The sequence below is a fragment of the Dermacentor variabilis genome, chromosome 7 (genome assembly GCF_050947875.1).
Source record: "Dermacentor variabilis isolate Ectoservices chromosome 7, ASM5094787v1, whole genome shotgun sequence".
Taxonomy (NCBI): Eukaryota; Metazoa; Arthropoda; class Arachnida; order Ixodida; family Ixodidae; genus Dermacentor; species Dermacentor variabilis.
Window position 1 is genome coordinate 11,446,219 of NC_134574.1, and position 26,916 is coordinate 11,473,134.

The 26,916-nt window shown below is 44.8% G+C and overlaps 1 protein-coding gene and 1 long non-coding RNA gene across 5 annotated transcripts; one reads left to right on the forward strand and one right to left on the reverse strand.

Moving 5' to 3' along the window:
- Positions 1-5,957: 5,957 nt before the first annotated feature.
- On the reverse strand, positions 5,958-11,189 carry LOC142587328 (uncharacterized). Of its 4 annotated transcripts, none has more exons than XR_012829464.1 (3): positions 10,730-11,189; positions 10,423-10,660; positions 5,958-6,101 (listed from the first exon to the last, which is right to left on the reverse strand). XR_012829464.1 is itself a non-coding variant. In XM_075698239.1 (3 exons), the coding sequence occupies exons 1-3, from the start codon at positions 10,823-10,825 to the stop codon at positions 5,964-5,966; spliced, it is 399 nt and encodes a 132-aa protein (XP_075554354.1). In that variant the 5' UTR covers positions 10,826-11,152; the 3' UTR covers positions 5,958-5,963. The 4 variants fall into 4 exon arrangements, 2 of the variants coding, with proteins under 2 accessions (XP_075554354.1, XP_075554355.1); XM_075698239.1 differs by having other exon boundaries at positions 10,496-10,660; positions 10,730-11,152; XR_012829465.1 differs by lacking the exon at positions 5,958-6,101 and adding an exon at positions 6,108-7,676 and having other exon boundaries at positions 10,496-10,660; positions 10,730-11,182.
- A 12,581-nt stretch (positions 11,190-23,770) lies between these two features.
- On the forward strand, positions 23,771-26,083 carry LOC142588954 (uncharacterized). The gene is made up of 2 exons (XR_012829756.1): positions 23,771-23,831; positions 25,863-26,083. It is a non-coding gene; the product is annotated as an uncharacterized LOC142588954 (long non-coding RNA).
- The last annotated feature ends 833 nt before the right edge of the window (positions 26,084-26,916 follow it).

The following is a 26,916-nucleotide window of genomic DNA, read 5'->3' on the forward strand; positions in this document are numbered from 1 at the left end:
TAAACAAAAGCCATCATGGTCGCAACGAAGCCCTGCTTCAGCCAGAGTCAAGGTTACATGCACAAATGTCTCTATGTAAAACGTGCTGCCTGCAATATCACCAACCATGGCACGTGACTTTCGTAAGCCAAACAATGTTAAATGCCATCCCTGGATGTGTGCCCCACAGCAAAAAAGGAAGAGAAGAAAAAAAGGAAAGAAAAGACAGGGCTTGTCATGCGAGTGTGACGTGAACCCTTGGCTCCGTCATGGGGGAAGATGAAGAAGGAAGATCACTTGGAGGCAAAGGGGTTGAGTGCTGTTGCTTTTAGCACTCGCCTCCTGGCAGCGTGAAAATGCAACATTTCAATTTCTTCCATTTCCTTTAATAATGAACTAATTAGAAATATTTGTTTGAGAAAATGCTCCCTTGACGGCTTCCAACGTACCAATGTATCTATAATTAATGTTTGCCATGGTGCTTAATGAGAGGGGCTTTTTCAGCCCAAATTAGATCCTGCAGACTATAGTACTGTATGGAAAATATGGTACATGGAACTGTAAAATTTAATTTTCCACAGCAATTTCTACCTGTGCAGTTGGAGTTGGCTTTGTCACAGCATAGATGTGAGGACCGTGAAACAACCTTTATTCCTTAAAGATCCTGTCCTGTAGTATATTTGAGCATTTACATAAAGGCATGGAGACCCTCAGTGTGTTGCAAACTAAGTGGCGGCATATAGGTGGTGTGTGCTGCCTGTAGGGATGCCACTGTAAGCCATCTATGTATTGGCGGATTTCTGAATTGTGGATGGGAGAAGGCTCATGGCTGTTCTGCCTTTGCACCAAGCACTGCAGAGCACAGTGCTGCAATTTTCTCTTTGTGCAGTTGGAAGAAAATTATTCCTGCAGTGGCAGCGACTACACAGAAAATGCACCCTACAAGAGTGGACAGAGTTCCAATGTGACTGTGGTTTGAAATGGTCCGGCCCCTGTGTATACAAGCACCGATTTTCCCAGACAAGTGTGACAGTGCCTGGCTTTGAATGCAGTGTGCTGCTTCATAAATATTGCAGTTGCCCAGCGCTAAGCTGCCTGGATTATGTGGTTGCCATAATGACTTCTCTGTACCCGTGGGACAAATATTTGCACTCGAAATAGCGACAGAAGCCATGCATTTCCTGCTGACATAGAATTAGGTTCCACAATGTCATCTGATGCATACACATGCTGTGGTGTGGTTGGTGTGGCCATGCTCTTTTTTCCTCCCTTCAAATATGCTGTTGAACTGCCACTAGTTGCAGATGTCTGCAAGGAGTGCGCACTGTGTGAGTGCTGCACATGAATTGAAATTACGACCACCACAGTGATGATAAAGAACACATTTAAAAGTAAACTGACAACACTTATTAAGACTGTCTACAAGTTTTCTGTGAGAGATTTCCTCAGGGTTGACAAAAACCATCTTAGGGATCATTTAATGGGGTGTTACCGCCCACATTATGAGGTGAAAGAAAAGGAAGCCATTAGGATTTCTCTGGTGGTGCAAGGTGCTCTAATAGATGGCTTTGAATTGCAATAGACATAAATATTATCATTCTATCTGTCTGGGCACAACTTCTTCGCCAACCTCTCTGTCATCTCTGTAGCACATTAATCTGGGATAATAACTCACTCTGACGCAGGAGATGAAAGTGCATGCCAGGCATGCTGACCACACTGACTTGGAGAGTGCCACTTTCTTAAATGTGGCAAAAGTCTGTGTTTTGGGCGAAATAAGAGCTCATAGGCAATTTTCATCTGTGATAAACAGAAATAAGTGCTGCCAATGGTCAGACATCATTGAGGTCGAGCTTCTCAAGCAAGTGGATGCCATCGAGAACACCAAAAAAGCCAGTGATAGCCATTGTGAAGCAGATTCAGATGGTAAGGTCCAGCCGGGGTTTCTCTGCACAAGGTCACCAAGTGGAATTCCTAAGTAACGGATATTTTTTCCCCTAAACTGCTACCCTAGAGTGGCCGGAACATGCACCGTTCGATCCAAGCATGCAGCTGTTATCAAAGTTTAGTTTAGTCAATTATTGAGGCTTAAGATGGTTTTAATGAATGTACATTAGGAAACAATTGTAAAAGAATGTAAAAAAATTTGAACTGTGTTGACTCTTTGGTGGCATACTGTTGCTAATCCTGAAGTTACGTCCTCAAATGACTTATGCTCCAGGTATTTGAGCAAAACTATGGGTGTGGAAATATGAATTTTTCAATTTCAAAGCTAATTTGAATAATGAAACCTAAGTGCGAAGCGAATATTTTTCGAATATGAATACTACTGGTATTGCAAAAATCCATTTTTTTTTTTCACCAACCAGAGGTGCAAAATAGTTTACTGCATAGCAAATAATGTACAGGGATATTATGCTTCGTGGTTAACAAAATTCTCTAATACAACGCTTTTGTTTGACAATGTCATAACTGTAGTTACTTAATGTTTCATGAAGCAAGGACAACAGCTCAACATGTTCAAAGAGCAGTGACACCTAGTGCATGTCACCATCGATTCAGACATCGAAAAGAGCTGCTTAGAGTGTCTGGTATCAGCACGTCGCTCTTCACAAGCCGAGCCAACAGTGGGCACCACGCTTACACCACTCAAACGGATCTTCTTTTTGGCCCAAAATGCAAATATCTTTGAACCTGCGATTGTGGCAGTGAAAATTTCTGCCACGAGTGAAAATTTCTGCTGGGTGATAAGCTAATCAGTCTTTCCGCTGTGCTGATGTGGAAGTGGCCCGTTCAGAAGCTTTTGTTGTTGAACGCATACTTGGGTTCCTTGGTGTTGAAATTATCCTTCCTTTCTCTAAATCAAAGGGCGAGATCTTGCATTCTGAATGTTTGCTTGCGCTCTCATTATTCGCCTTCACCGTGCTTTCGTCAGCGGTCGTCTGCTTGGTGAAGCGGGAGCGCCTATTGAACACTGCCTACTCACTGATGTAGAAGGTGAAGCAAACAGTCAGAAAGCTAGAAGCTTGCGCAATCTATCCCAGGTTTTCAATCCAGTTTGACATTGAAGCATCGTGGTAGTATTAAAGTACTTGAGAATGAGGTTCCAGAAGCATTGCCAAGTTTGCCACGTGGTGAAATTTGTAGTTTGGAAACAATTTAGGCTCTTAGCGAGATTAGCAGTGAACAGAGGTTTTCACGTGGCGATTGTTGTTGTCCAAATGCATGAAGAGGTCACAGTACGAGTACTTAAGCTGATAGTGTCGGGTAACCATAAGCACCAGCAGGGGCCCCGTGACAGTGTCCCCTTTAACTTCAGATATGCTTCACTGCATGATGCTAAATATGCTTCGCCGCATAACACGACTCTGCTGCTGTGAAGGTGACTTAAACCGACAACAGCCGAGAAGGTGCAAATAGCACTGCGCCGCCTGGTTCTTGCTGTTGGCCTTTTCTTCTTTTCACAGTGTCCTTACTGTAAGTGCACTCCAGAATTACAATGCAGGAATATGCATGTGTGCACAAGCTTTCATTCAAGAGTAACTCATGATCATAAGTTACGTCATCATGGTTTCGTACCATGTCACGGCATCATAAGCGAGACATAATAAAGGGGGCCTCAAAGGCTGCGGGAGAGACTAATCTTTTGTCCGAGATTGTGCTATCCTTGCTGCACACAGTGCAATATTATATGACTCTCATGTCTATGGTGGCATTGTCGATTATGAATGTTTCCTTACTGCGTTAAAAAAATGTGTAGTGCATCTGTCAGATAATAATGGCATTATAGCTTCAGAGTTGTTCAAGTTTGGGGTACTTGTTCACTAAAAGTACACTATTAGAAAAGCTTTAGAATGTCTAGGTCATAATTGCATTTGAAGAACTGTAAGTCTTCCTACACATAGCAATTGGTAGCTTACTGTACGATGTTGAAGGTGGTTTTTATTCATAGGCCCTACGCAGAGAGCAGCAACACAATGCCTGGCATGTGACCAGGGTTCGTAACAGTGTTTGCATTTCCAGTGCTCGTAACTGATTCCAGTCTTAATGCATAAATTTGCTTTATGAATTCTTTGTAGACAGAAGGTGCTTGAATATTGGTTGCATGAAATGCTCCAATGCACACTGTTACGTGCAGGGTGTCTTTTATTACCATACAGATTTTCTTGTTTTAAAGTTATGAGCGCGGCAAATGTGGCATTCTTGCAGAGGAATTCCTCTATTTTGGAACTCCACAAATTTGGAGGCAGTCACATTTTAATGCACTCTCATTTCTTACAAATCTTGAAAGTTGCACCTAATTCAAGATATTCATCATTGAATTTTACTGGTAAATCGAGGCAATATTGGAACCGAGTGTGCTGGGAGCGCAGAAAAGAAGGTCCCGCTATCTCATCAGATGGAAACATCTTGGCCAGTCATTGTAGCTGCTGATACGACACACTTTGCCTGGCAAGCATGTGCGTCAGTGTGCCATGTCAGGCTATCATTTAAGCTTTGTCCCACACTTCTTGACAGGGCACTGCCGCCTGATGTGGAGGAGGATGCACCAAGTTTTGATTGTACTCAATTGAGCGCGATAATCAATATTTCAGAATAAGTGCAATTTTCAAGATTTAGAAAAAGAAAGGGTGTGCGTTCACATGCGACTGCCTCCAAATATGCCATTTAGAAGGCTGCCGCCAAGTTACTAATAAAAAAGTGACTGAATTTTTCAAAATTAATTTTCTGAAACTCGCATTAGCAGCAAAGTGTGTCCACCTCACCTAGAAACTCCTTTGCAAAAACGCCGGGCTCCGTGCTCAAGACTTTTTGCTAAATATCAGCATGATTAAAAAAAAAAACTAGATATGCATAATTGTTAATGTATGAAAATCGTACACTATTACTTTTCAAAATTTTTGTCCTTCTATGCAACACCAGAAAAATTGGAAATAGAAGCTTCAGGTGACCTATCTGATGTGCAAGTTGCATGGCCATATTATTGTTTTAATTTTTCGCTATCACCTTTTACTGTGATGTCGCCACTGCAGCAGCTCGATGGCTGTGGCTTTTCATTCCAGGTCACAAAGCTGCACCCAGGTAGAGGCAGAATCCAAAAATGCTTGTGTACTTAAGTATAGCTGCACATTACAGAAGCCGAGGCCCTCAAGATTTATCCATAGCCCTCGAGTTCCATATTTTTTATTGGGATTGAAGAGTAATGTTTGTGCTGTATCCCTCTATTTCAGACTAAATAATGTGCATGCAAAATTATATCTTCATTACTTTACACCATAGCACCAATATCTGTTGTGCGTTGATTTTCTGATGTCCTTGCATTTGCTATAGCAAGGATTTTTAAAAATCAGCCACAAAAGAAAAAAATGAATGGTCAAGGAACCAAGTGGTGTGTAGCAGCTCCCTTCTTTTTTTACTCTGCTGCAAGTTTTGCACTCGTGTGTTAGCAACACTGTTTCGCCAATTGTGTACTTCAAAAGAAGTGTTACCTTTCTGCTTTGGAACTTTGTGGTTTTGTTCTGCCAGCTGCTTGACCAAAACAAGCAAAATGTACTTTGGATATTCCACAAATTCATTCTGTATGCATTTGGTACAATAAAATTTGTTTCAAGAATGGACAAATGCAGTGATGGTTAATTGAAAACTGCAACATGCCGATTTTAGTTTCATGCTTCATTAATTTTCTCAGCCCCAAAGAAAGCATGCGAGGTTCGAAAATGTATCATGTGACAAAGTGCTGGCCTGCCATGACATTAGTGCACTCGGTCTAGAGAACTGATTAATGCTGCACATACATTGAACATGGTGGCCATGACCATCCCTCGTGAATTGGCATTCCCTGCCTAAACCACCTCACCAACACAGCCCGTTAACAGCAAGAAAGCTGACGGGGCTTCCAAGAATTTCTATGCACTATTTATTAGTATCGCCCATTGCTTTGCTGACAATTGTCTTGACAAAAGTGGAAGCCGAATCGGTTGAGTTCAATCAGTTTTATTTACATACAACCTATTATAAAGTGGACCTTTCTTCGCCTCTTCAACTGTTCCCACAGCTGCTGCTGCCATCTTGCACGCCACATGGTAGGTGCATGAGAGGATTTTCCAAGGAACTCTGGAAAGCTGTAATCAGATTGTGGGCAAAGTTAAAAACTTAAATACAAAAAGGGTGTAGAGTATTGTAACCTTGTACATGTTGATCACACATGTTTCAGCTACAGCTGTAAGTGCCTTGTCTCATCAACCAAGCTACAGTTCTTGCAACGTTACACTTTGTGATACTCAGTATGAATTGATAAGACTAGCTGCTATTCTAGTGGTTGTGCAGGCCACAGTGCCTGGCCTTTGTGCTTGTATGTGTCAATTTCTCTCAGTCTCGCCCAAGCCACACCAAAATGCTATCCACAAGTGTTGTGCCAAAATGGCCTGGCAACATTTCGTATTAAGCCGTTTGACCTATTTATTGCACTGATGCACAAAGTGCAACCAAATGAAGGAAATGACATCACCTAGGTGATTAGTAAATTACCCTTCTAAAATACCACAAGTGCAACTTTGCTGTGGCAAGAGCCTTAGCAAAAACATGAGACACACAAAAATGAAGGAAAAGCGACACCTTCAAGTTCCCGCACCAACTCACCGTGACAAGCACGAATTTTGATAGTGTCTGCTTGAGCTTAGTTATTTCGAGATACATGCAGTTTAATGCTTTTACAAGCGTTGAGATGCCCCACTATGCTAGCTTGCCTTTTATGGCTATAGAAAGTCATATACTGCCACAAGTCTGCCTATTCTTCCGATTGGAATCTATATTGAAGCTGCTTTGAGCAATGGGCGGTATTCTATTTCAGCGCAAATGATACATTGAGAGTAGTGTGCCTGGAAGGAATAGACAAAAGCATTGCAGAAGCTGCAGCACTTTGTGCTCGCTGAATGATCATACGAGAAGGTAAAGATGCCATCAGAAAGCATCCTTCGTATAGAGTCTCTTTAAAAGAAAAACACTACAACTAGACATGGTGACAGTTGTGGTGGCAAACTAAAAATATTATAATGATAGTTCAAGGTGTGGTATGGCATGTTTATGCTATTTCTGAAAAAATAAACACGGCAAGTGTGTCCATGCCAGCAATTGACACAGGATGTGCAGATGCAAAGCTGCAATACAGCACCACGGCCTCAAAACGACAGTATGCAAGTGGTGGTCCAGCATCAAAACTTCAATGTCCTACACTGCAACACTGGGAGGCCATGCTGCATGACAGAAGCCTGGGTGGCCAGCAGGCGCTGCTCTGTCGGGCACAGGACGTGGCAGCAACTATTTCTCCTAAGGATTAAATAAACGGATTTCTCTACGTCACCCGCTATGCGATGCGCCATGCGAGGGAATGACAGTGCCACTACTCTCACAGGATATGGATGGTGCACAACACCACCTTGAGCATCGGAGTGCACGTCTGCCTGTGAGCTCTGTACTACAAACACAAGTGGTGCATGCAAGGTAACATTTAACATATCACTGCCAAATGCCATCAATGAACAGAAGCAGCAAAGAAAGCTGGTTACATAATCTTCAGTGTGTCGGAACTGCATATCTTTTACATCCTGTCTGCATGCCGCATTGTTCATTTGTTCGTCACTGCTCAAAAGTGCATAGTTGCATGGTAGTTTTTTCGATCTTGTGCACTTTCTTTTGTCCTGAAAAAATAACCACAGCAGCTATCTTCATAAAATAAAGCAGATGTTTCTGAATGAGCTGTAAGTATTAAAGTTGCTCAAAAGGGTAGTTTACTGAATTGATTGCATTTGAGTACTGCAGGCCTAGTTTCTTTCCGTCTTTCTCTTTTAAAGCCTCAGCACAAATTAGCTGAAACACCCTGTATACTGGACGGCTTGCCTGGCTGCCCGCACCGCCGAGGCGGAGCATCAAACGTTTTTGTGGCGCACTTGTCGCCGTCTCGTGGCACCGGTCGTCCATCCTTATCGCGCACACGCCACCGTCGTCATCACGCCACCGTCGTCTGGTGTTCTGATTGGCTGCGGCAAAGCGGACAGCTCTGGCGGGCGGGAAAAAAAAGTGGTCCGCGAGCGATCGGGCTTGCCGCCTCGTTTAATGCCTGCTTTTATCCGCCTGGCCAAGAGCTTTGCCCGGTTTAGCCGCTTTGTCTTCAGTGTGAACGTGCCTTTAGAGTAAGAAAATCAACAGCTTACGCTTCCACATTTTTTGCTTGGTAGCTGCATTCAATTTGCTTGCTCCTCGTCTTTTAGATGTCTAGGCTACCCATATTTTAACGTGGCTGAATAGTGCACAAATCAGAAACACGAGTTTCTGTGGCCTAGCCTTCTCACACTTGCAAGGATACCATCCAAAATTGACCTATTTTTCTTATGGGGTGCCCACTGATTATGAGGATGCTGACATCGAAGGATCTCAAGTGGTTCTCTAGCATTTTGGCGACGTAATACAGTAATGCCAAGCTACAACTGACTTGATATCTGTCAGCACCAATGAACGCAGTGGTTAGTATTCTCACTAAATTGAGAGTTCAGCCCAACAGCAGATGGACACCAGTGGTTTGAATCCCCGTGTTGGCAAATTTAACTGGCTGAAATCAAGCATTTAAAAGACACGCATTTAGTTCCATCCCTTCAATCTGCGAGCATAATGAAGATCAAAGGTCAGGTTATGTGGCTGCAGCACCTTCTGTTCGTGCAGCATACCTTTACTTTTCTTTACCAAGACACTTAGCATGCACATACCTTGTGTGCAAGCCACATCTATTTACAACAGAAACAGCGCTTTCCACTCATGAGCAAAAGTTTGGAGGTAAAATATGGTAGAATTTTTTGTCCAGCCAACGCATGCAGGCTGAAATCCAAGTGGTACAGCCAATATGTGCCTGTTCAATCACTGCAATGCATTGAGCCACTTCTGACAACGCACAGCTGTACCAGAAAAGGTTTAGATTTGTTTTCACTAATGCCATGGACTTATGAACTTTTATGAATGTACCTTCAGCTTTCGCAGACTTTCAAGTAATTCGAATGTAAAGTGGCCTGTGTGTTATTGCTATTCAGCCAGAGTGCAATAGGAGCCAGTCAAATTAGTAAAACATGAAGTCAATGTGCACACAAAGACTACATGTACCCTTGCATGACTTTGTGCCACAGGCAGCTAACAGCTTCCAATTCACAGTTCTTGTAATATGCTTGTGGTCACCATCTACAGTGATCTATTTGATTTAACGGGGATGTGTATGTTGGCTGAAAACAAGAAAATATATTAACACCGATGGATGCAATATATCCTTTCCGGTAGTTTCGCAAGGGGGAAACTAATTCGAACTTCACGGCAGCGTGCACCGCACAGCTGCACCTCATTTTATATTCTCGCGCATGCGTCAGTGTTGCCGCAGCTGTCTGTAGTGACACCCTCGCGTGCATTTCTTGTTCAAGCTTTGTTGAAGGGTTTGAAGAAATGAAGGCAGTACGGTGCCGCTCATTTCTTCCTTAATGCGACCTTTGAATAGTGTGTGCATCTTAACCCTTTCATAGACGCAAGCAGAGAACAGGCCGCTTTGTGTCCGAGACATTACAAGTGCTTTTTCTTTTTACGAGGTATTTTTGACATAACGTAAAATCTCAAAGCTGACTACGATTCTGCAATAGCGAAAAGTGGGAATATTACATCCCACTATACAGCCTCAAGGCCCGTTTCTACCTACTCGTGGTCACCTGTAATGTGATTACAAGCAGCCAGAGCACCCAGTAAAGTATACATTGTGCACGTTTTCATTATACTTACTGAGCATGCTTTGTGTGAGAATCCTCAATCAGGGCTTTCCGATATCACAAGGGTTCTTAGAAAAAAAGATGTTTCTTGAGAATTCTTGAGGGCTCGTATGTAGCAGCTCGCATATGTAGGAATGCGATTTGTTCGCGATGCTAATAATTTGATCACCTGTTTTGGTAGCTGTGGGCACGAGAAATTTAGACACCTAACCGCACCAAAATTCAGCTTATATGAAAACACGGAATTTCGATAAAAAGAGTCCATTTGCCGCTGTGGTGGTTTGAAGGAAGGCGATAGAATAGAATAAAATAAACATTGTAGAACGGGAAGTAAATCTGCGCAATCGCTCTATCGCGTTGTTTGACAAAGAAATGGACGAAAAAATGTGCTTAACGTGATTCAGAAACATATCTACACAGGAATGTTCAATGGTAGAAATTACACTTCACCGCTACAGAGTAGCGAAGTTGCCCTGAAAAGTGGGACCAATATTTTCCGACCGCCCAACAAAGGGTGAAATGCGCACAGTATGTACGGCAACACTTGCTTTGTTCACCGCAGTAATGCCACCCTGTAATGGAGACACAACTACGACAAACGGTCCGCATTTCTTCCGCAGCGAGCAGCGAGAAAAAGTGAAACATTTTTTACCGAGTCAGAAATAAGCCAAGCGTGTTCCTGACGGTATGTAACGGCATGCCGCTGGAAAAAGGGGGGTCCATACCTCGGGGTTCAAATTCCGCAGACACGGCATGCGCTTCAGCGTAGCCGTCAATTTGCGGTTGAGCAAGCGACGATTTTGCATTTTCTGTTCCGCATCAGCATGTTCTACGCAACGAGGGAGCTCCTTGAAAACCAGCACGACGGGGGCCGTCTCGTTGATCAAGGCCTAAAATTTAAAAGACAACACAACTATTAGCGCTTATTGTTTCAAATTTTGTGATTTCAGTAGACTTACCTTGATGTTGTCGCATATTTCTTGTGGATCCATGTTGCTTTCAAGGTCGTTTCCGCCAACATAAAGAACGGCGAAATCGACACGCTCGAAGCGCATCGTGGAGACAGCTCACGCCAGCCGCACTGCATTGTAGCCCACAAAACTGAATGTGCAGGCTTTCATAGACTCAATTAGGCGCAGGCGCGACCTATTTAAGAATTTAACCTGACTCGCCGACAATGACGCCGCGCAAGGACGGCATGACTGAACACGATCCAGCGAGGCGTAACAAGACCACGCGAACGAACCTACGTGAGCCGGCAGTGGCCGCATGTGCATGGCATGTGGCCGGCACACACCACAGGGATTTAGCAGCAGCACCTAGCAGCGTCCTTCCCTAGGCGTACAAGTACCTATCTGGGGGCAGGGAGTACGCCACTGGCTTACGTCACATCCGGTTTGCCTCCAAACCGGGTACAGCCAGCCTGCGGGGATACGCTTCTGAGGAGCAGAGGGTAACACCAATAGGTGTTCTGTGGTAACACTGAGCTTAGTGTCACACATTACTCCCCCCATAGAGTAATTTTGTAGGAAACTCTATGACTCCCCCCACCCCTCTTTCTTGGCTTCTGTATTGGATTGGCGCGGCTCGCTACGTGCTTGCGCGCGCTTTTGCGAGTGCAGATTTATGTGCGCCTGGTTTCTGCACTAGGCTTTTACACAATCGCTTTTCCGAGCGCAGATTGGTGTGCGTCTGGTTTTTGCGTTAGGCTTTTATACGATCGCTTGTCGCTGCTTTCATTTCCTCTGGTTTGATTCGGCGCGGCTTGGTGCAGGCGCACAGACTTGGTGTGCGCCTGCATTTGTGCACTGGTCTTTGAACACATCGCTCGCTAGTCGCGCTTATATATAAGGAAGTGCTGCGCCGCGGGCGTACCGTGTATGTAAGTGTGCAGCAATGCAGGGAAACATTCATACACAATCAAAGGGTCAGAAAATTGCGCTTTGTTTTCCATTACACTGGGTAGCGCCGAGCGATCGCTTCTAACCAACGCAGCAATGAATGTTTGCAGCGCATGTGGAAAGGAGGTGGCACTTCCCTTTCTGCATGCCAATAACTTTCCATTTTTTGCGTGTGAACGCCCGTGATCGGGTCCACAAAGTTCACGGTGCGGTTTAGTTTTTCATTGCAGATTTAGGCTCGCTCCATTAGCATCCACCAAGTTCGAAATGCAGTTGTATGCGGCCCATTCATCACTGTGGATGGTGCTCCCCGGTTCAACGTTAGCTGCAATAATGGGGCCTAGCGTCGCCGCGTCTCGTCTGTCGACCTTGAATAGGCTGAGCTGCCCGGTAGTCACGCAGATCATGGCGAATACCCATGGTACACGACCTGCAATGCCGCCGTGATTTTGGCGGCTCGGCTGAACGTTGTCACCCGTCATCAGGCGGCCTCGATTGTACTTTCGCTTGCCGCGAAGGAGGCATTCATCAATTTACACGATCCTCCCGAAATACGTAAGGATCGAGCCACAGGAGATGAAAGCCCCAAAAATTATGCCAGTTGGCTCAGTGATTTACGCAGTGATCTAAACAAAACGACTAGCTGCATAACCACGACGACAGAGACCCCCGAGGTTGACCCGCATCTCCTACATTTGTGGGACGCGCGCCGAGGTCTCACGAAGCGATGGAAGCGCCAAAAGTTCAATCGAAAATTGCGCTACAGAATATCCCAAATTACAAGAGCAGCCCAGGAATACGCAGACCACCTAACTAGTGCTAACTGGCAAACGTTTTGTGATAAGCTAAGTGGTACGCTGGGCACCGCGAGAACGTGGGCAATCCTTCGGTCGCTAATAAATCCGAGAAACACGAAATCCCATAAAAACCGGCAGCTTCAAATTTTCCTCCACCAGTACGGAGGAGACGGAGACCAGCTCCTGAAGGACCTTGAACAAAGGTATCTCTCCCATAACTCTAAGCCAAGCTATCCGGACTATCCGTATAGAGAAGAAAGTGACCCACTAGGCACTGACATAACTGTCCAAGAAATCAAAGCCGCACTCGCAGACATTCATAGGAACACCGCACCCGGAGAGGACGGGATACGTTACACTCTACTGCGAAATCTCCCGGACGAGGACCTGGAAACGCTCTGTGCTATGTACAATCAGCACTGGCACGCCGGAACTCTTCCTCTAGAATGGCGACGTGCCGAGATCACTTTCATGCTCAAGCCCGGAAAACCCCTGTCGATCCAAAATTTGCGGCCGATTTCCCTCACATCGTGCATCGGAAAGCTGCTCGAGTATGTAATCCTAAAACGGCTTCAACCTTTCTTGGAGATGCAAAATTTCTTCTCCCACACACAGTTTGGATTTCGCCCCCATTTGTCCGCTCACGATGTTCTTCTTCAGATAAAAGAGGATCTCGTTGACCCCCCCCATCAGGGCCCAGACGAGATCTCTATTGGCGCCTGATGTCAAAGGAGCTTTCGATAACGTTTCCCATGGTCTCATCCTTGAGAACCTGGCCCACTCCCACTGTGGCTCCCGTATGTACAATTACGTGCGAGCCTTTCTCAAGGACCGGGTAGCTACAGTGGGAATGGGCCCATATCGGTCAACAGACATTAAAGTTACCGGAGCGGGGACACCTCAGGGATCAGTGCTCTCGCCGACGCTATTCAACATAGCTATGGCGAGACTACCCCAGTTACTGGAGAAGGTTGAGGGGCTATACCACGCGATATATGCTGACGATTTGACTCTCTGGACGTGCACCGGCTCGGACGGAGACATTCAGGACCGCCTACAGACGGCGGTAGATATAGTGCAGGCGTACCTCGCGACTGGAGACCTCGAATGTGCGCCAAATAAATCAGAACTATTACTAATCCGACCCCGAAGCACCTATGAAGCGCCAATTCCAGTGATTGAAGTGAAAATACAAGGCATACCACTTCCCACTGCACAAAGGGTCCGAATCCTTGGTTATCACCTACAATCCAATGCCAAAGCTCACTTCACGGTAGATCTCCTTGGTAGACAGTGCGAGCAAATCATCGGTATGATGAGACGTGTTAGTAACCGCCGCTCAGGACTCAAGGAAGCCGATATGCTGCGGTTGGTCAAGGCATGCATTATCAGCCGGTTAACCTATCACCTCCCATACCACAACCTGACGCTCTCCCAGACCAACCGTATAAACACAATTATTAGAAGAGCCGTTAAACAAGCACTCGGAATTCCTGTGTATGCTTCCACGGAACGACTACTTGCTCTCGGGGTACACAATACCATCGAGGAACACATCGAAGCACACAGAATGGCACAACTCAAGCGATTGAGACTGACCCCTACAGGCAGGCATTTGCTCTCACGGCTGGGCTACCCACAGCATTCACCCTCTACGCGAGAGCATGTCCCAGTCCCATCAAACATCCGAACCTTACTCACCATAGCGCCCATACCGCGCAATATGCATCCAGAGCATCATAATGGTCGCCGGGACGCACGTGTTAGATACCTTCGGAAACTGCTCAACGCCCAGCCGGAGGGCACCGTCTATTAATTATACCGACGCTGCCCACTATGCTCTTGCGACCAGAAACAAAGAAAGACAAGTGTCGGTGGTGGCGGACGATCGGGAATATCGTCACCTCGTGTAGCGTCCAAACCGAGGCTACGCTCACAGGGGAGACGTTGGCCATAGCACTCGCCTTCAACCACATCGTCGGTCACATGAAAAGATCACCAAAACACGACCACATCATCATTACAGACTCGCAAGACGCATGTCGAGCCTACCTCAGGGGTCATATACCCCAGGAAGCCAATCGCGCTCTCACCAGCACACGTAAGCTCCCCGCCATTCCAGATCCCTCAATACCACGCATCAGGCTGATTTGGACACCTGCTCATGCCTCACTGTCGGGCAATGACCGCGCTCATGCGGCTGCCCGAGAGCTAACCTGCCGGGCACCTGGCAGTGAGGCGAGCAACCCATATCAAGCCTCCCAGAATTTGCCCAACACATACCGGGACACTCTAGACTTTTACAGACTAGGGTGCTTGCAATATCACCCTCCTCCCAAATCCTTCTCCCGGAATGAAGCCGTATCCCTGAGACGGCTTCAAACCAACTCATATCCGAACCTCCTTCTTCTGAACAAGCTCTCCCCAACCTTATATGCCACCACCTGCCCAGGGTGCGGTGCACCACCGACGACGTTCCACGTCACGATTGAGTGCCAGAAACCACCTAAGGATATCCCACTTCTACAATTCCCCCAACCAACATATGCGCAGTGGGAGGCGATCCTCCGTCGCTCCGAGCCTCAGGTCTGGCTGGCCCTGATACGACGAGCACGAGCGGTAGCGACAGCCATTGGGGCCCTGGACTGAGGGCCCCAACCACATAAATCATTCCACTTTATAATAAAGTTTCTTCTCTCTCTCTCCCGGGGCCGCCGAGTGGGGGTCGCGCCAGCAGCTCGTCCCACACGACCTCACGAACTATCACGGGCGTTCACAGGCAAAAAATAGAAAGTTAATGGCAGAAGGTGCAGCGCCACCTCCTCTCCGCCGGCTGCAGGGTAACTGCACCGCTGCTGCAGTCGCACCTCACATGGCTGTGGTGGGAGTCAATTAATGGCCACACGCGCTGCAAAGACTCATTTCTGCGTTTGTTAGAAGCGGTCGCTCGGCGCTACCCAGTATGAAGGTACATGACAAAGTAATGGAAAACAAAGTGCAGTTTTCTGACCCTTTGCTCTTGTATGAATGTTTCCCGGCATTCCTGCATGCTTACATACACGGTACGCCCGCGGCGCTGCACTTCCTAATATATAAGCGCGAGCGATGTGTTCAAAGACCAGTGCAAAAAAGCAGGCGCACACTAAGTCTGCGCCTGCACCAAGCCGCGGCGACAAGCGATCGTATAAATGCCTAGTCCGAAAACCAGACGCACACCAATCTGCGCTCGAAAAAGCGACTGTATAAAAGCCTAGTGCAGAAGCCAGGCGCACATCAATCTGCACTTGGAAAAGCGCGTAGCGAGCCGCGCTAATCCAATCCAGAAGCCAGAGGAGGGGGGGGGGGAGTATCTGCATGATGGCCGAGTTGAAAACGAGACATATAGTGTTCTTTGCGTTTGTGTATTGTAAATTACTTTCTGTTGTGGAAGTTCTGGGAGTCTTATTACGCAAGGAGTGCGAACGTAAACATAAACACATGTGTCTGAAATTTTGAATTGCCCATAATACCTTTTACGACTGATAAGTGGCCTACACGGCCTGTGTGAATCAGCTACCGTATGTTGCGACGCTCTTTCGTGTGGTAGAATGATGCATGGTGCGCGTTTATTTCTGTACTGTTGTAAAAACCATTTGTTTATTCACTCAATACAAATGTACGGCTTATTCACCGCAGTACATTTTAGTTACGCGGTGAAGCATACTGAAAGTGGGAGGGGGCCGCTATCAGCCAGCATAGTATGTCCACTTAGGCGATCTGAGAGGCGGTGGGTGCGCGAGTGTATAATTAAAGAACTCTTATTATGTCCAGTGACAGTGGAGATCATTAACTGTAGCACCAAAGTAGTGGACCACTACCAGAACAAAGGCATGTAGTATGCCCATCTCAATTCTTGTGCTTATGCCAGTCTTCTTATTTACAGCAATAGCTGCTATGGGCGAACTCCCCTGGTTGTTCTGATGTTACTGGTGTTGGCACTGGAATTCCCGAATTTCTTGCTAGAATATTGCAAATAAAGTTCCCATTATGCTGCAAGGATTCAAACATATGATCAAAAGAGTAGCAGTCCACAATTCTACATTTCAGCCACTCTGCTGAAGGTTCAGTCGCAGTGAATACTGATCCCGGAGAGCGTGATCTAGCCAACAGGTGCCATGATTGGCTAACACCTGCTCAATGTCTGTGTACTGTATATAGAGCTGGCATCCACACCTTCAAGTTTTTACACATCACCTTCCCACTCTTGAAGGCAGTCCTATGTTAAATTTTCTTCTTACATGTGATGACAATGATTGGGTGCACCTGCTTCATTAATCTTCTTCTAGTACTTGGCATCTCAGATTTACTGGATGGAGCTGTTGGTGTCTTGTTTTCCTCAAGCAAAGCGCAAGACCTAGCAATGGCTAGCCCAAATATAGATTTGAGAAAACCAAAACGAATTCAGCAGCAAGAAGCTAAAGGGTTGTTTTGGTGTAGATCAGTGGCTAAGTCCAGATATGAAAGAGGAGGAAGAAAAGCTGAGTCTTTCCACGTTCACACTGTGAGGCACAACTCCCACAAATAAATACGACCCTTACTTATTTTACTTTTTTAAGGAGATTACCGACTTGCATTGGCAAATGTTCACTTCAACAAACACTGCATGAAGTAAGCCTCCTGCGCATATTTCACCAGCTGCTGCATCATGTTTCCCATTACGAGTGAAACTGCAATTTTCTTTATGCTACAACTTGCCCAATTTTGTGTTTTGCAGTAGGATGTTAGCAGTGCTATTAAGGCACTTAAATATTCATGAATAGGTGTAGAGAAAAAAAAAGCAGTGGCTTTTTGTGCGTAGACTATGCATACACCTGATGCTCTTCTATTCATTTTTTCCCCATCCGCTAAACCATTCTAAACAAGAAAAGTTTATACACAATTAGTTTATACACAGACCACAACTAAACCACAGGTATCGTTGGTAAGCAAAGTATACTTGTTCGGTGACATTTTCTGCAGCCCTGCTATTGGGCTTTCCTTCCTTCCTTTTCAGCTGTGCAGGTTCATTAAGTGACGAGACAGTTTGACAATTTTAATAATTGAAAGACAGCAAAATCTTTCTTGGTTTCAGACTCTGCACATTGCATATTAAGGCGTTTTCTGTGTTTGTTGCTTTTTCTTTATGGGTAGGGCATGTCAACATTTTTTACACCATGTCAAGTATGTGGTGCTTGGATGGAGTCTTGCTCTTTCATTCTGTACAATATGATGTCGGTTTTTTGTGTCCAAGGCCATTTTACAGCGCGATTGTAGCATTTTGCTAAGTTTTGCCTCTGTCACCCAAGCTTGAAAGATTGCTACCCACTGCTAGTGGCATGATACATGTGACATTTCTTTTTCAATAAAAGGAAGTCTCACTTATCCTGTGCACTGGTTGTCTTTTGTCTCTTTGAATTGCAATTTGTTGCCTATATTTGCTCTTTTGTTGCATTTCAGATTAGGAATGGCTATCATAATAGACATTTAACCATACTGCACACAATGTGGATGATATGTAATTGCAATATATGGCCACCATAAATATAATAGAAGTTAATAATTCAAGAATAGTGCCTTTGCATGGTGGTGCAGCCATGAATTGTGGCTATAAGGTACCAACGCTGTAGGTAGCACTGCTTGTACAGAATATAGTTCAACTCTACTACTTTCAAACATTGTTTTTATCTGCATTTGTATGGCTCCAGTTTCAATGAACAACACACATCTGGTGGAAGAGTGCCTTGCACCTGCAGTTGGGCCCAATGAATAGCCAAATTTCTGCCCGTTTTCATGTTATTAGCATATTAGTAAAGGCAGTCGTTTTTATAGTAGCCTGTTTGCCCAGTGTAGAAGCCGCTGCAGGGTGTCAGGATCTCGTACACATCTTCAGCTTTGCAGGGGACACAGCATCTGGCACATAGTTTGTCACAGGCCATGTTTTTGGGGCAAGTTGGGTTTACTCACTTGCAAGGAGAGAACCAAGCTTGTTGTATATGAATTAAACCGCCTGTACACTCGGTGGCCTTCTTCATTTTGTGTGACATATATGGTTATAGCTACCCCTGCTTTATGCACTTCTTGTCCGGCAGCAGTTTTGCTTTTGAAACACTCGGGATAGCTTTCAGCAAGCTGGACAGGAATAGCACTGAAAAACCAGCAGATGTTAATTGTTGCACTTGTCATGCGAAGCTTCCTACAGTATGATGAGGACGGAAATTAATGAAGGTGTTCCTCAAGGCCTTCTAGCTTGTCATGAGTTTGGAGCAACGTGATGTATAGCACTCTTCTGATCGCATACTATAGGTTCAGCAGGTGTGGCCATGGTTGAAGTGCAGTGCAAGGTCAAGAAAACAGATATCTATGAGCAGCACACTGGTAAAGGAGACGCTGGGAAAACTAGTGGGAAGCCTGTTGAACATCTAATTGACCAAGTTGCTGGCTTCATCAGGCAAACTGTGATAAAGAGAAGGAAGTCATCAACACATCAGAAGGTTTTTGCGTATAGACACTGCTAAGGTTCTCAGGCACGTCTCTTGTAACACGCCAACAAATCTTAGTGCGCAGGCTATGCATGACCAACTACATATGCCTTCTGTTTGGACAAAGAACTGCACATTGTAACTGATGAAGATGGAGTGGACAAAAAAAACGGCAGCTCCACTAATCTGGTTTCACTGGTATTAGCAGTGCTTTGTAAGTATGCATCGCCATACTCCCCACTGCCTTCTTGGTTGACATCAGCAAGGACCGGCTTGAGGCAAGGGGTAATAGACATCTTTACAAGCTAAAAATGCATGCATGCATGGAGAGCACGTTCTGTCCAAAAAGTAGGCACTTCACAGGGGCATTGGAGAAAAAACAGATTATTGACAGTGGCCAAAGGCAAGCTTATCTGCTACTAAACATTCAACACTGTTGCCATGTGACACCTCTGAAACAATCCTTCTGAAAGAAGAAATCATCCTTGTGCATCCATAAAGAGGGCGGATAGGCAAAGCTCCTTCAGCAATGCGGCCAGCTTCAAAAGGCCCACTTGGCACATCCTGAATGCTTCCTTCTTAGACTTTGCTGGGTGCAAGCATTCTACTGTCCAAAAGTTGTCATTGAGAGCACTGTTGGTTTGGTGGCAATACAGTTCAGAAGCGATTGCAAGAAACCTTTCTTCCGAGTTGGTCTGGAGGCTCATGGTGCTCACAAAGCGACACCATGAGACAAGCAAGGTGACCGGATGCCTCCAAGCCCTTGTTCGTGTATCACACTGTTCTGTTAGTAACAACCATCAGATCTGAAACCAACAAGCTCAAGTTCAGCACTCGTGTGGTTACTGTGGAGGATCCATAATAGAAAGCACAAAACAGAAAACTGAAGGGAAAGGATAAGGCACCACTTAACACCTAGTATTGCTGCAGCCCACCCCCTTTTATTTTGTCTGGTCATGCTACATTTTTTTCTATATATAGGCATGAACTTATCCTGTGCACAGCTTATTGCAGAGAGCATAGGTGATGTTCCCAATCGGTGTCCGATATTTATATGCACTATATGCTGGCTCAAAGAGGCTCGAAACACTGCAATGGAAGCTTCTAATAGAAAAGGTGCCTGGAAGAAAAAAAAGCTGTGCTGCAACCATCTTGGCAACATCTTGTCCCCTTAATAAAAATTGTGCTTTCGTATAAACTTCAGCCCTCCAGTTTAGAGTAAAGTACCAGTGCACTTATGCAAAACGAATCAATTCTCAAAGAGCATGTGCAGTCCAGCCAGAAGCATAGGTATGAATCCGCATTGTGCTCCTGCATTGAAGGTGAATACTGCGTTACAAAATGATGAATGTGCCTTAGTAAGCTTCCCTGCAATATGAATTTGTAATGTACAAATAATTGTCAATTAAGCTTACCAAGAGCACAGATGCACTTGCAAATTATATCACAATTGAAAATAATGAGCAAACCTATGTGTCCTTTCCACTATTAGTATGCTTTACTGCACAATGCTTGTTTCCACCTCTGTATTGCGGTGTAGCAAGCTACGAAAGAAACGTTGCATAATTGAGCTTTTTAAGATTAACTTTTTTGCAATACACCTATGTTCTGCGGTGAAGCCTAAGCAATGTACTGCGGTGAAGCATACTAAAAGTGTAAAGGGGCCACTGTCACTGGACATAAAAAGTTTTTTAATTATACCCTATGATTATGCACTCGCGCAACCGCCGCCCCTCAGGTCGCCTGAGTGGACATACTATGCTGGGTGATAGCGGCCCCCTCCCACTTTTAGTATCCTTTACCGCGTAACTAAAATGTACTGCGGCGAAGAAGCAGTACATTTGTATTGAGTGAATAAACAAATGGTTTTTACAACAGTACAGAAATAAACGCGCACCATGCATCAGTCTACCACATGGAAAAGCGTCGCAACAAAGGGTAGCTGATTCACACAGGCTGTGTAGCCCACTTATCAGTCGTAAAGGCTATTATGGGTAATTCAAAATTTCACACACACAGAAATATGTTTATATGTTTACGTTCGTACTCCTTGCGTAATAAGACTTCCAGAAGTTCCACAATAGGAAGTAATTTACAACACACAAACGCAAACAACAGAGACATATGCCTTGTTTTCATCTTGGTCGTCATGCAAATGACATATAGCATGGAAAAACGTGAACATGCTGTGTGCTAGCATCGTAAACTTCATGCTAGGCAAGGAGCACACCACAATCCCGCGACAGCCGCTAATGAGACCAAAACGGGAGCACATATCTGTGAACGTGCAAATGGAGACCCTAAGCCACTCTGCTCCTCCACCACCCCCCGCTGCACGGCTGAACCACTCGTTTCAAGCACAGCACACCTAACACACATTCAGCACTGAACAGTGGGCGGTCGACGCAGTCGCATTTACATGACTTGTAGCGAGCAGCACATCCCTCGATGTCCGTTAAGCAAAGTCGGACACGGCGACGCCACATCGCGGTTCGCAGAACTTCGCTGCCGATGCGCTATGCCACTTCGACATTTCAATTGTCAAGCAAGCACGGGTCACACAACGCAGATTCTCTACTGCCAGAGCTCACCGAGGCGAAAGCCGCACTGCCGCACCACCACTACTCGCGGCTTTCCGCCAAGTAACGCAGAACCTACAACCAACACACAAGCAACGCACGTACAATCACATGAGCAATGTTGAACAACGCGGGGTCCAGAGAACGATCACGCCGAGGACGAACACGCCACGGCGTCGCTCGGCGCCAGCATCGCGCCTTCTCAAAAATCCCTAAACGATGCAGTCCCTAGGCACCTAGGATCAGGTCACGTGAGGGATTTTTGTACGACAAATAGACGCACGCAGGTCCCTGGGTGTCGTGTAAAAAACGCGCCTAGCTCCTGAAACGCCCTAGTCCCCGGGCGCGGGGGCGCGCGCGCGGGGTGCCTATGGAAATTTACCATAGCGCTGGGTAGATTGTGCCAACTCGCCGGAGCCACAGGGTGGGCGGTTCATTGCACGTGCACGCAAGCAGCACGACCACGAACGAAGAGATGCAAGGTGGAACAGCGCGTGTTGCGCAATCGAGTTGTGTGTGTGCGTGTGTGACGCGTTTGTGGTGCGCAAAGAGCACGACGACGATCGTCTTCTAACTGCGCCAGAGCAAACCGATTGTTGGGTTCTACATACGTATTGAAATTTGGCCGATCATTTTCAAAAGCAAAGGCTTACCCTTAATTAGGGGTTGTCCCCTACCTTCTACTGAAACTGCAGGCTCTACCCACGAAACACAGAACCTCTTAAACACTTCTTGAAACGGCTACAAACGGTTATAGACGTCTTGGTCTATGATAAGACTGAAAATAGAATTTCTTCTAAACATAATCTCAGCACTTGGAATATGCTAGTATATATTCTATCTGCGGTAAAACCCACTACTGGTGTCACTAGAGTGTTTTGGTAAACGCATTCAGAATGTCTAACTCAAGAACTTTTCTAGATCTTTTTGTCTAAAAGTGCATAAAATGCCAAACGACGTGTTAAATGTGCGGTTACCGTCGGCCGTCGACGTTAGCGAATAAAAGACGCCACAGACAAATCGAACTCGTTGGAAGCAACATAAGTTAATTGGCTTTAATATTAAATAATTTCACACCAGAACTTCAACAATCAAAGGCGTGTTATTGTTTTCCATACAGGGCGCGTACACGACGTCTGGAAACCATTCTATGCTTGCGCAGCAGGTATTTACAGCAGCAGGAGCGAAACGCCGGTGTTGCACAGCGAGGTGTCACAGAGCCACCGCGCTGCGATCACTTCGGCGGCACAATCCAAATTTGTCGGACATCTCATTCTGTGCTGGAAACACTGGAAGGCAAGAAGTTTGAAAAAACGGCCACTGCCGCCTGCTATGTCTCGGTCGTGGGTTCGTTAACCTGTTGTGCGTCATTCTAAGCCGTTCTGTACATTTATACTGAATATTAACTGGAGTCATTTAGCTGTGCTGATGCTGTGTGCCGTGTGTTTTGCATCAGTGCTTCGTGACATCGGCTGTATTGCGTGTTTTCGCCGACGGCTTACTACCACAATGGCGGGATCTGCGTTCGCCGCCTTCGTGTCTCGGTGCGTCTTTGTACGTCGCACGTTCGGATAACACTTTTTCAGGTAAGTGAAATACATTGCGCTTCGTTTTTCGTCAACAATATGTGAACATATTTAGGTGTTACCTGCGACAATTCTTGATATATGGGCTCTTCTGCCCTGCGAGTTTTCGTCATTACTTTTATACGAGGGTTCTGCTTGTGTTCAGCCGTTCAGCACTACCGCGCTCCACGACTTCCGCAACAACAGTCAGAACTTTGCCCTGCTTGTTGGTCTTTCTGGTTAACGTAACACGAGCAACCGAAAGGAGTACATTCGATGACGACGCGCTGGCTGTAATGCTGAACCAGACTGAACTCGCCCTATTTTGTGTCCTTTTGTTCTTACGTGTGCGCGCGCGTGTCAGTGACTATGCAGTTTGTGGCGTTCCCATATTACAGCAAAACAAAAAATATAACTGCAGCGTTTACTTAATCTATACAATTCCAAATTAAATCGTCTGCTGATGTACAAATTTCACTTGTGTTTTGTTCTAAATAAGCAGCAAAACCTTTAACCTAGTAGGTGCTTCGTCTGGGAGTGAAATCACGACAGCTCGGCATTTATTAATGAATGACTGTGACTGGGTCACCTTATTTGTAATTGCAAATCTGCCTTCCAACTGACTTGATGCTATCTTATTTTGTCCCTTTCACTTTATAGAGGCTGGACATCCTTCTTGTACCTTGGCGCTAGCTGGATGACGGGACCTCATCATGATCACTGTAAGCCAATGTGCTGTACCCTCTCTGGTCCTCCCAGTGCTTTTTATATGGGTTAAGGCCAGGGAGCGCTTCGTGGTAAAATACCTAGTTGGTGGCTCACAAACGGCCATTTTTTTGCACTGGTCCATTATAAGCTGCCACTATTTTAACCAATTTCTCAGTGCCAGTGTACATACACAGTTCTACTAATAATTAATTTCCCTAAGCCTTACAAAATTTACTTGTAGGTAGTCATTGCTATGCAAGAACTCACAAATTAACTCTGCTGTGTCATAGAAGTATTTCATACATGAGTAAAAATTTTCTACAACAGTGTACATTACACCTTGCTTCCCTAATGCACAAATGTATTCAAGCCAGTATTTGATTAGTTTGGTATTCTAAATGTCTTCTGTGTGATTTAGTTTCTTTACAGGAACTTACTGTACAGCATCAGCAAGCAGTCTAATTTAAGATTTACGTGTGCTGTAAAACGTGTGCTTTGCCGCTAGAATTGATAAAACATGGGCCAAGGCTTCCATACAAGGACAAACTTCAATTTCGCTCTACCACCATCAGCACTTGCCTGGCGCTTGCAAAATGAATCGCATCAAGTAGCTTGTGCCAGACTGTTTTTTAACCTTATTGTGAGGAGATCACAAAGTGATCTGTGGAGGCGCCTGCGTCTGAGATATAGATTGCGCTGCAACATATGTGCGTGTAGAACAGGCATGATGCTGAGGGTTCCAGCAGATTGCAGAGGTGCTATTAAAATTTTGTCATAACTGCAATTTTACCTGTGCTGTTTTTTATCACCTATTTCAATAGTATCATTGGAGGTGTTATCAGAATTTATCAATCTATTTGCTCTGGCCCATTAGCCTGCCACATTTGCCTTTTCATTAGGTGGGCAATTATTCTGCATGGACCATTACTTGAATACACCTTTTTGTGTGCAGTGGCTTCTCAGTTGCAAGTCAGCATAGATGCTCAGAATTACCTGAGGCTATAGATACACTGATGAATTTGCCACCTATACGAATCACTTTGCACTTTCTCACGCAAACAGCATGTTAACACTTCCAAGTCAGTGGGCAATGTTATCATTTGATCACATCATGAGATACTTTCAACTTTGTAAGACTCATCATCCAAGGTGTTGCATCATTTGTGTGAGGTATTGCCCGAAGCCAATTAGGGTCACATGAAAATATATCGACAAAAGTGATTGATCCAGCTAGGAGTGTTGCTTTGGAACACTACTTTATCACCAGTCCTCCTTTGCATGCTACCTGCTTACTCTGTACTGCGTCATGTTTAAGTTTGAAAGAAAGGCAACAGCTAGGCAGCGCAAAATGCCAAACTTACTTTTAGTTCAACAATATAAAACGCTATTTAACTTTTTAATTAAGTTAGTACATCATTTACCTGCAGAGTGAATTACTGTTTTAAACTGATTATGTTTTGCAGGAAGCTTCTCAGACTTGTTTGACAGGTTGATAAGTGGCTTTTTAGCCACAAAACACCATACAATAAATTAAAGGCTGACTTTGACTCTGCTATGCAACTTAATGACTATATGCCAGGAACAAGGTCTCTGAGTTGTGGCGCTGGCTAACACTCCCAGCATTCTACTAGGACACACAAATACCCAAGAAAGTGGATGGGAAAACGACGCCGCTGTAGCTCAATTGGTAGAGCATAGCACGCGAAATGCGAAGGTTGTGGGTTCAGTTCCCGCCTGTGGCAAGGTGTTTTTTCATCCACTTTAATTTCCATTAATTTATCGTTTATTTAATTTATTAAGCACAAGTAATTTCCCCTATGTTGTCCTTGGTGTTGGTGTTTGTTGGCGTCTTATGATAGGAATATACTACTCATTTTAAACATCATCGCATACGTACCTCAAAATATCCGTAGTTTAAGAGAAAGGAGTGCTTAAATTTATTTTTATTGTGAGCCAAACTTCTTACATAGCACAGATTGCTAATTGAAGTTCCAATTTCAACATTCCCATTTCTTCCCTTGCCCTTTTTTTCCTGTTCTGTGCAGGTATTCCTTTCCTATGTCTACAAGAACCGTCACGCGTGGCCTGTGACAGCAAGCTTTTGTGGGCAGCCAGTGCTCTCCTATGAAGGCTGGCCTACTCTGGCAGCGGCGGCAATCATCTTCAAGATTTATCCATGATCACCTTTGCTGCTATTTGTCACTCTTTTTAATTACACTTTCTGCATCTTTTCTAATTTATTAGGTAATAAAGTATGAGTATGTGACATGGTGTGAAGTTGATGCCTTGCTTTTATCATGTTTATCACCTTTTTTGCATGAAAAGCTCATCATACAGATCATGAAAAAAATAACAGCATATTACGATTTATCTTTCAGTTCTTGTAACATGCAACATACAAGGAATTCACTAATGGATGGTATGCCGAAGAACTCGCCATTATTTCTGCGTGATGCTGTGCACGCATGTGGCGTTACCTTACAAGAGGCACCCAGAAAGTAAGTTACAATTTACTTTTAAATGAGGCATGGACATCAGAAAAAATATATTTATATTGCTAGTTAGAGTGGTTCGCAGAGTGTTTTTCCAGATGTGTACTATCCTTTATTTCTTAACTCATTGCAGCACAGTGGCTATTGTGCCCCCTGTAGCTGAAACCAGGATGTAATTTTTGCCTGAACTGCAGCATCACTGACAAAATTTTTCTTTGCTAGAAACTATTTCAATTTGGTGGAGACCCAGCAGGGCGAAGTTTCGTCAATAATGACGTGTTTCACGCATAGATGTTCTTGTTTAGGTCAATGAGTGAACATTGGAATTATATCAGCATACAATACAGATCTTGTTTTATTTGCAAAATAATTCTGACAGGTGGCATTCAATTGATTGGTCTAATTAAAAAGCACAAATTGACCAATGAGGCTGTACTACAGTATTCCCATAGTTTACATCTGGAAAAACTACCTCTGCATCACTCTATCCGACAATATAAACTTTTTTTTCTGATGTCCATGCCTCATTTAAAATAAATTGTAACTGTGGGCAAACGTTGTGTCACTGTAACAGCTGCTGCAAAAATTTGAGGGAATGTCTAGTAAA

Coding starts and splice junctions, on each gene's coding strand:
- LOC142587328 (XM_075698239.1), bottom strand. CDS start 10,825: ATGCGCTTCGAGCGTGTCGATTTCGCCGTTCTTTATGTTGGCGGAAAC. Junction 10,661..10,729: donor AAATATGCGACAACATCAAG/GTAAGTCTACTG, acceptor TTTAAATTTTAG/GCCTTGATCAACGAGACGGC. Junction 6,102..10,495: donor TGCGGAATTTGAACCCCGAG/GTATGGACCCCC, acceptor ATCTGATTACAG/CTTTCCAGAGTTCCTTGGAA.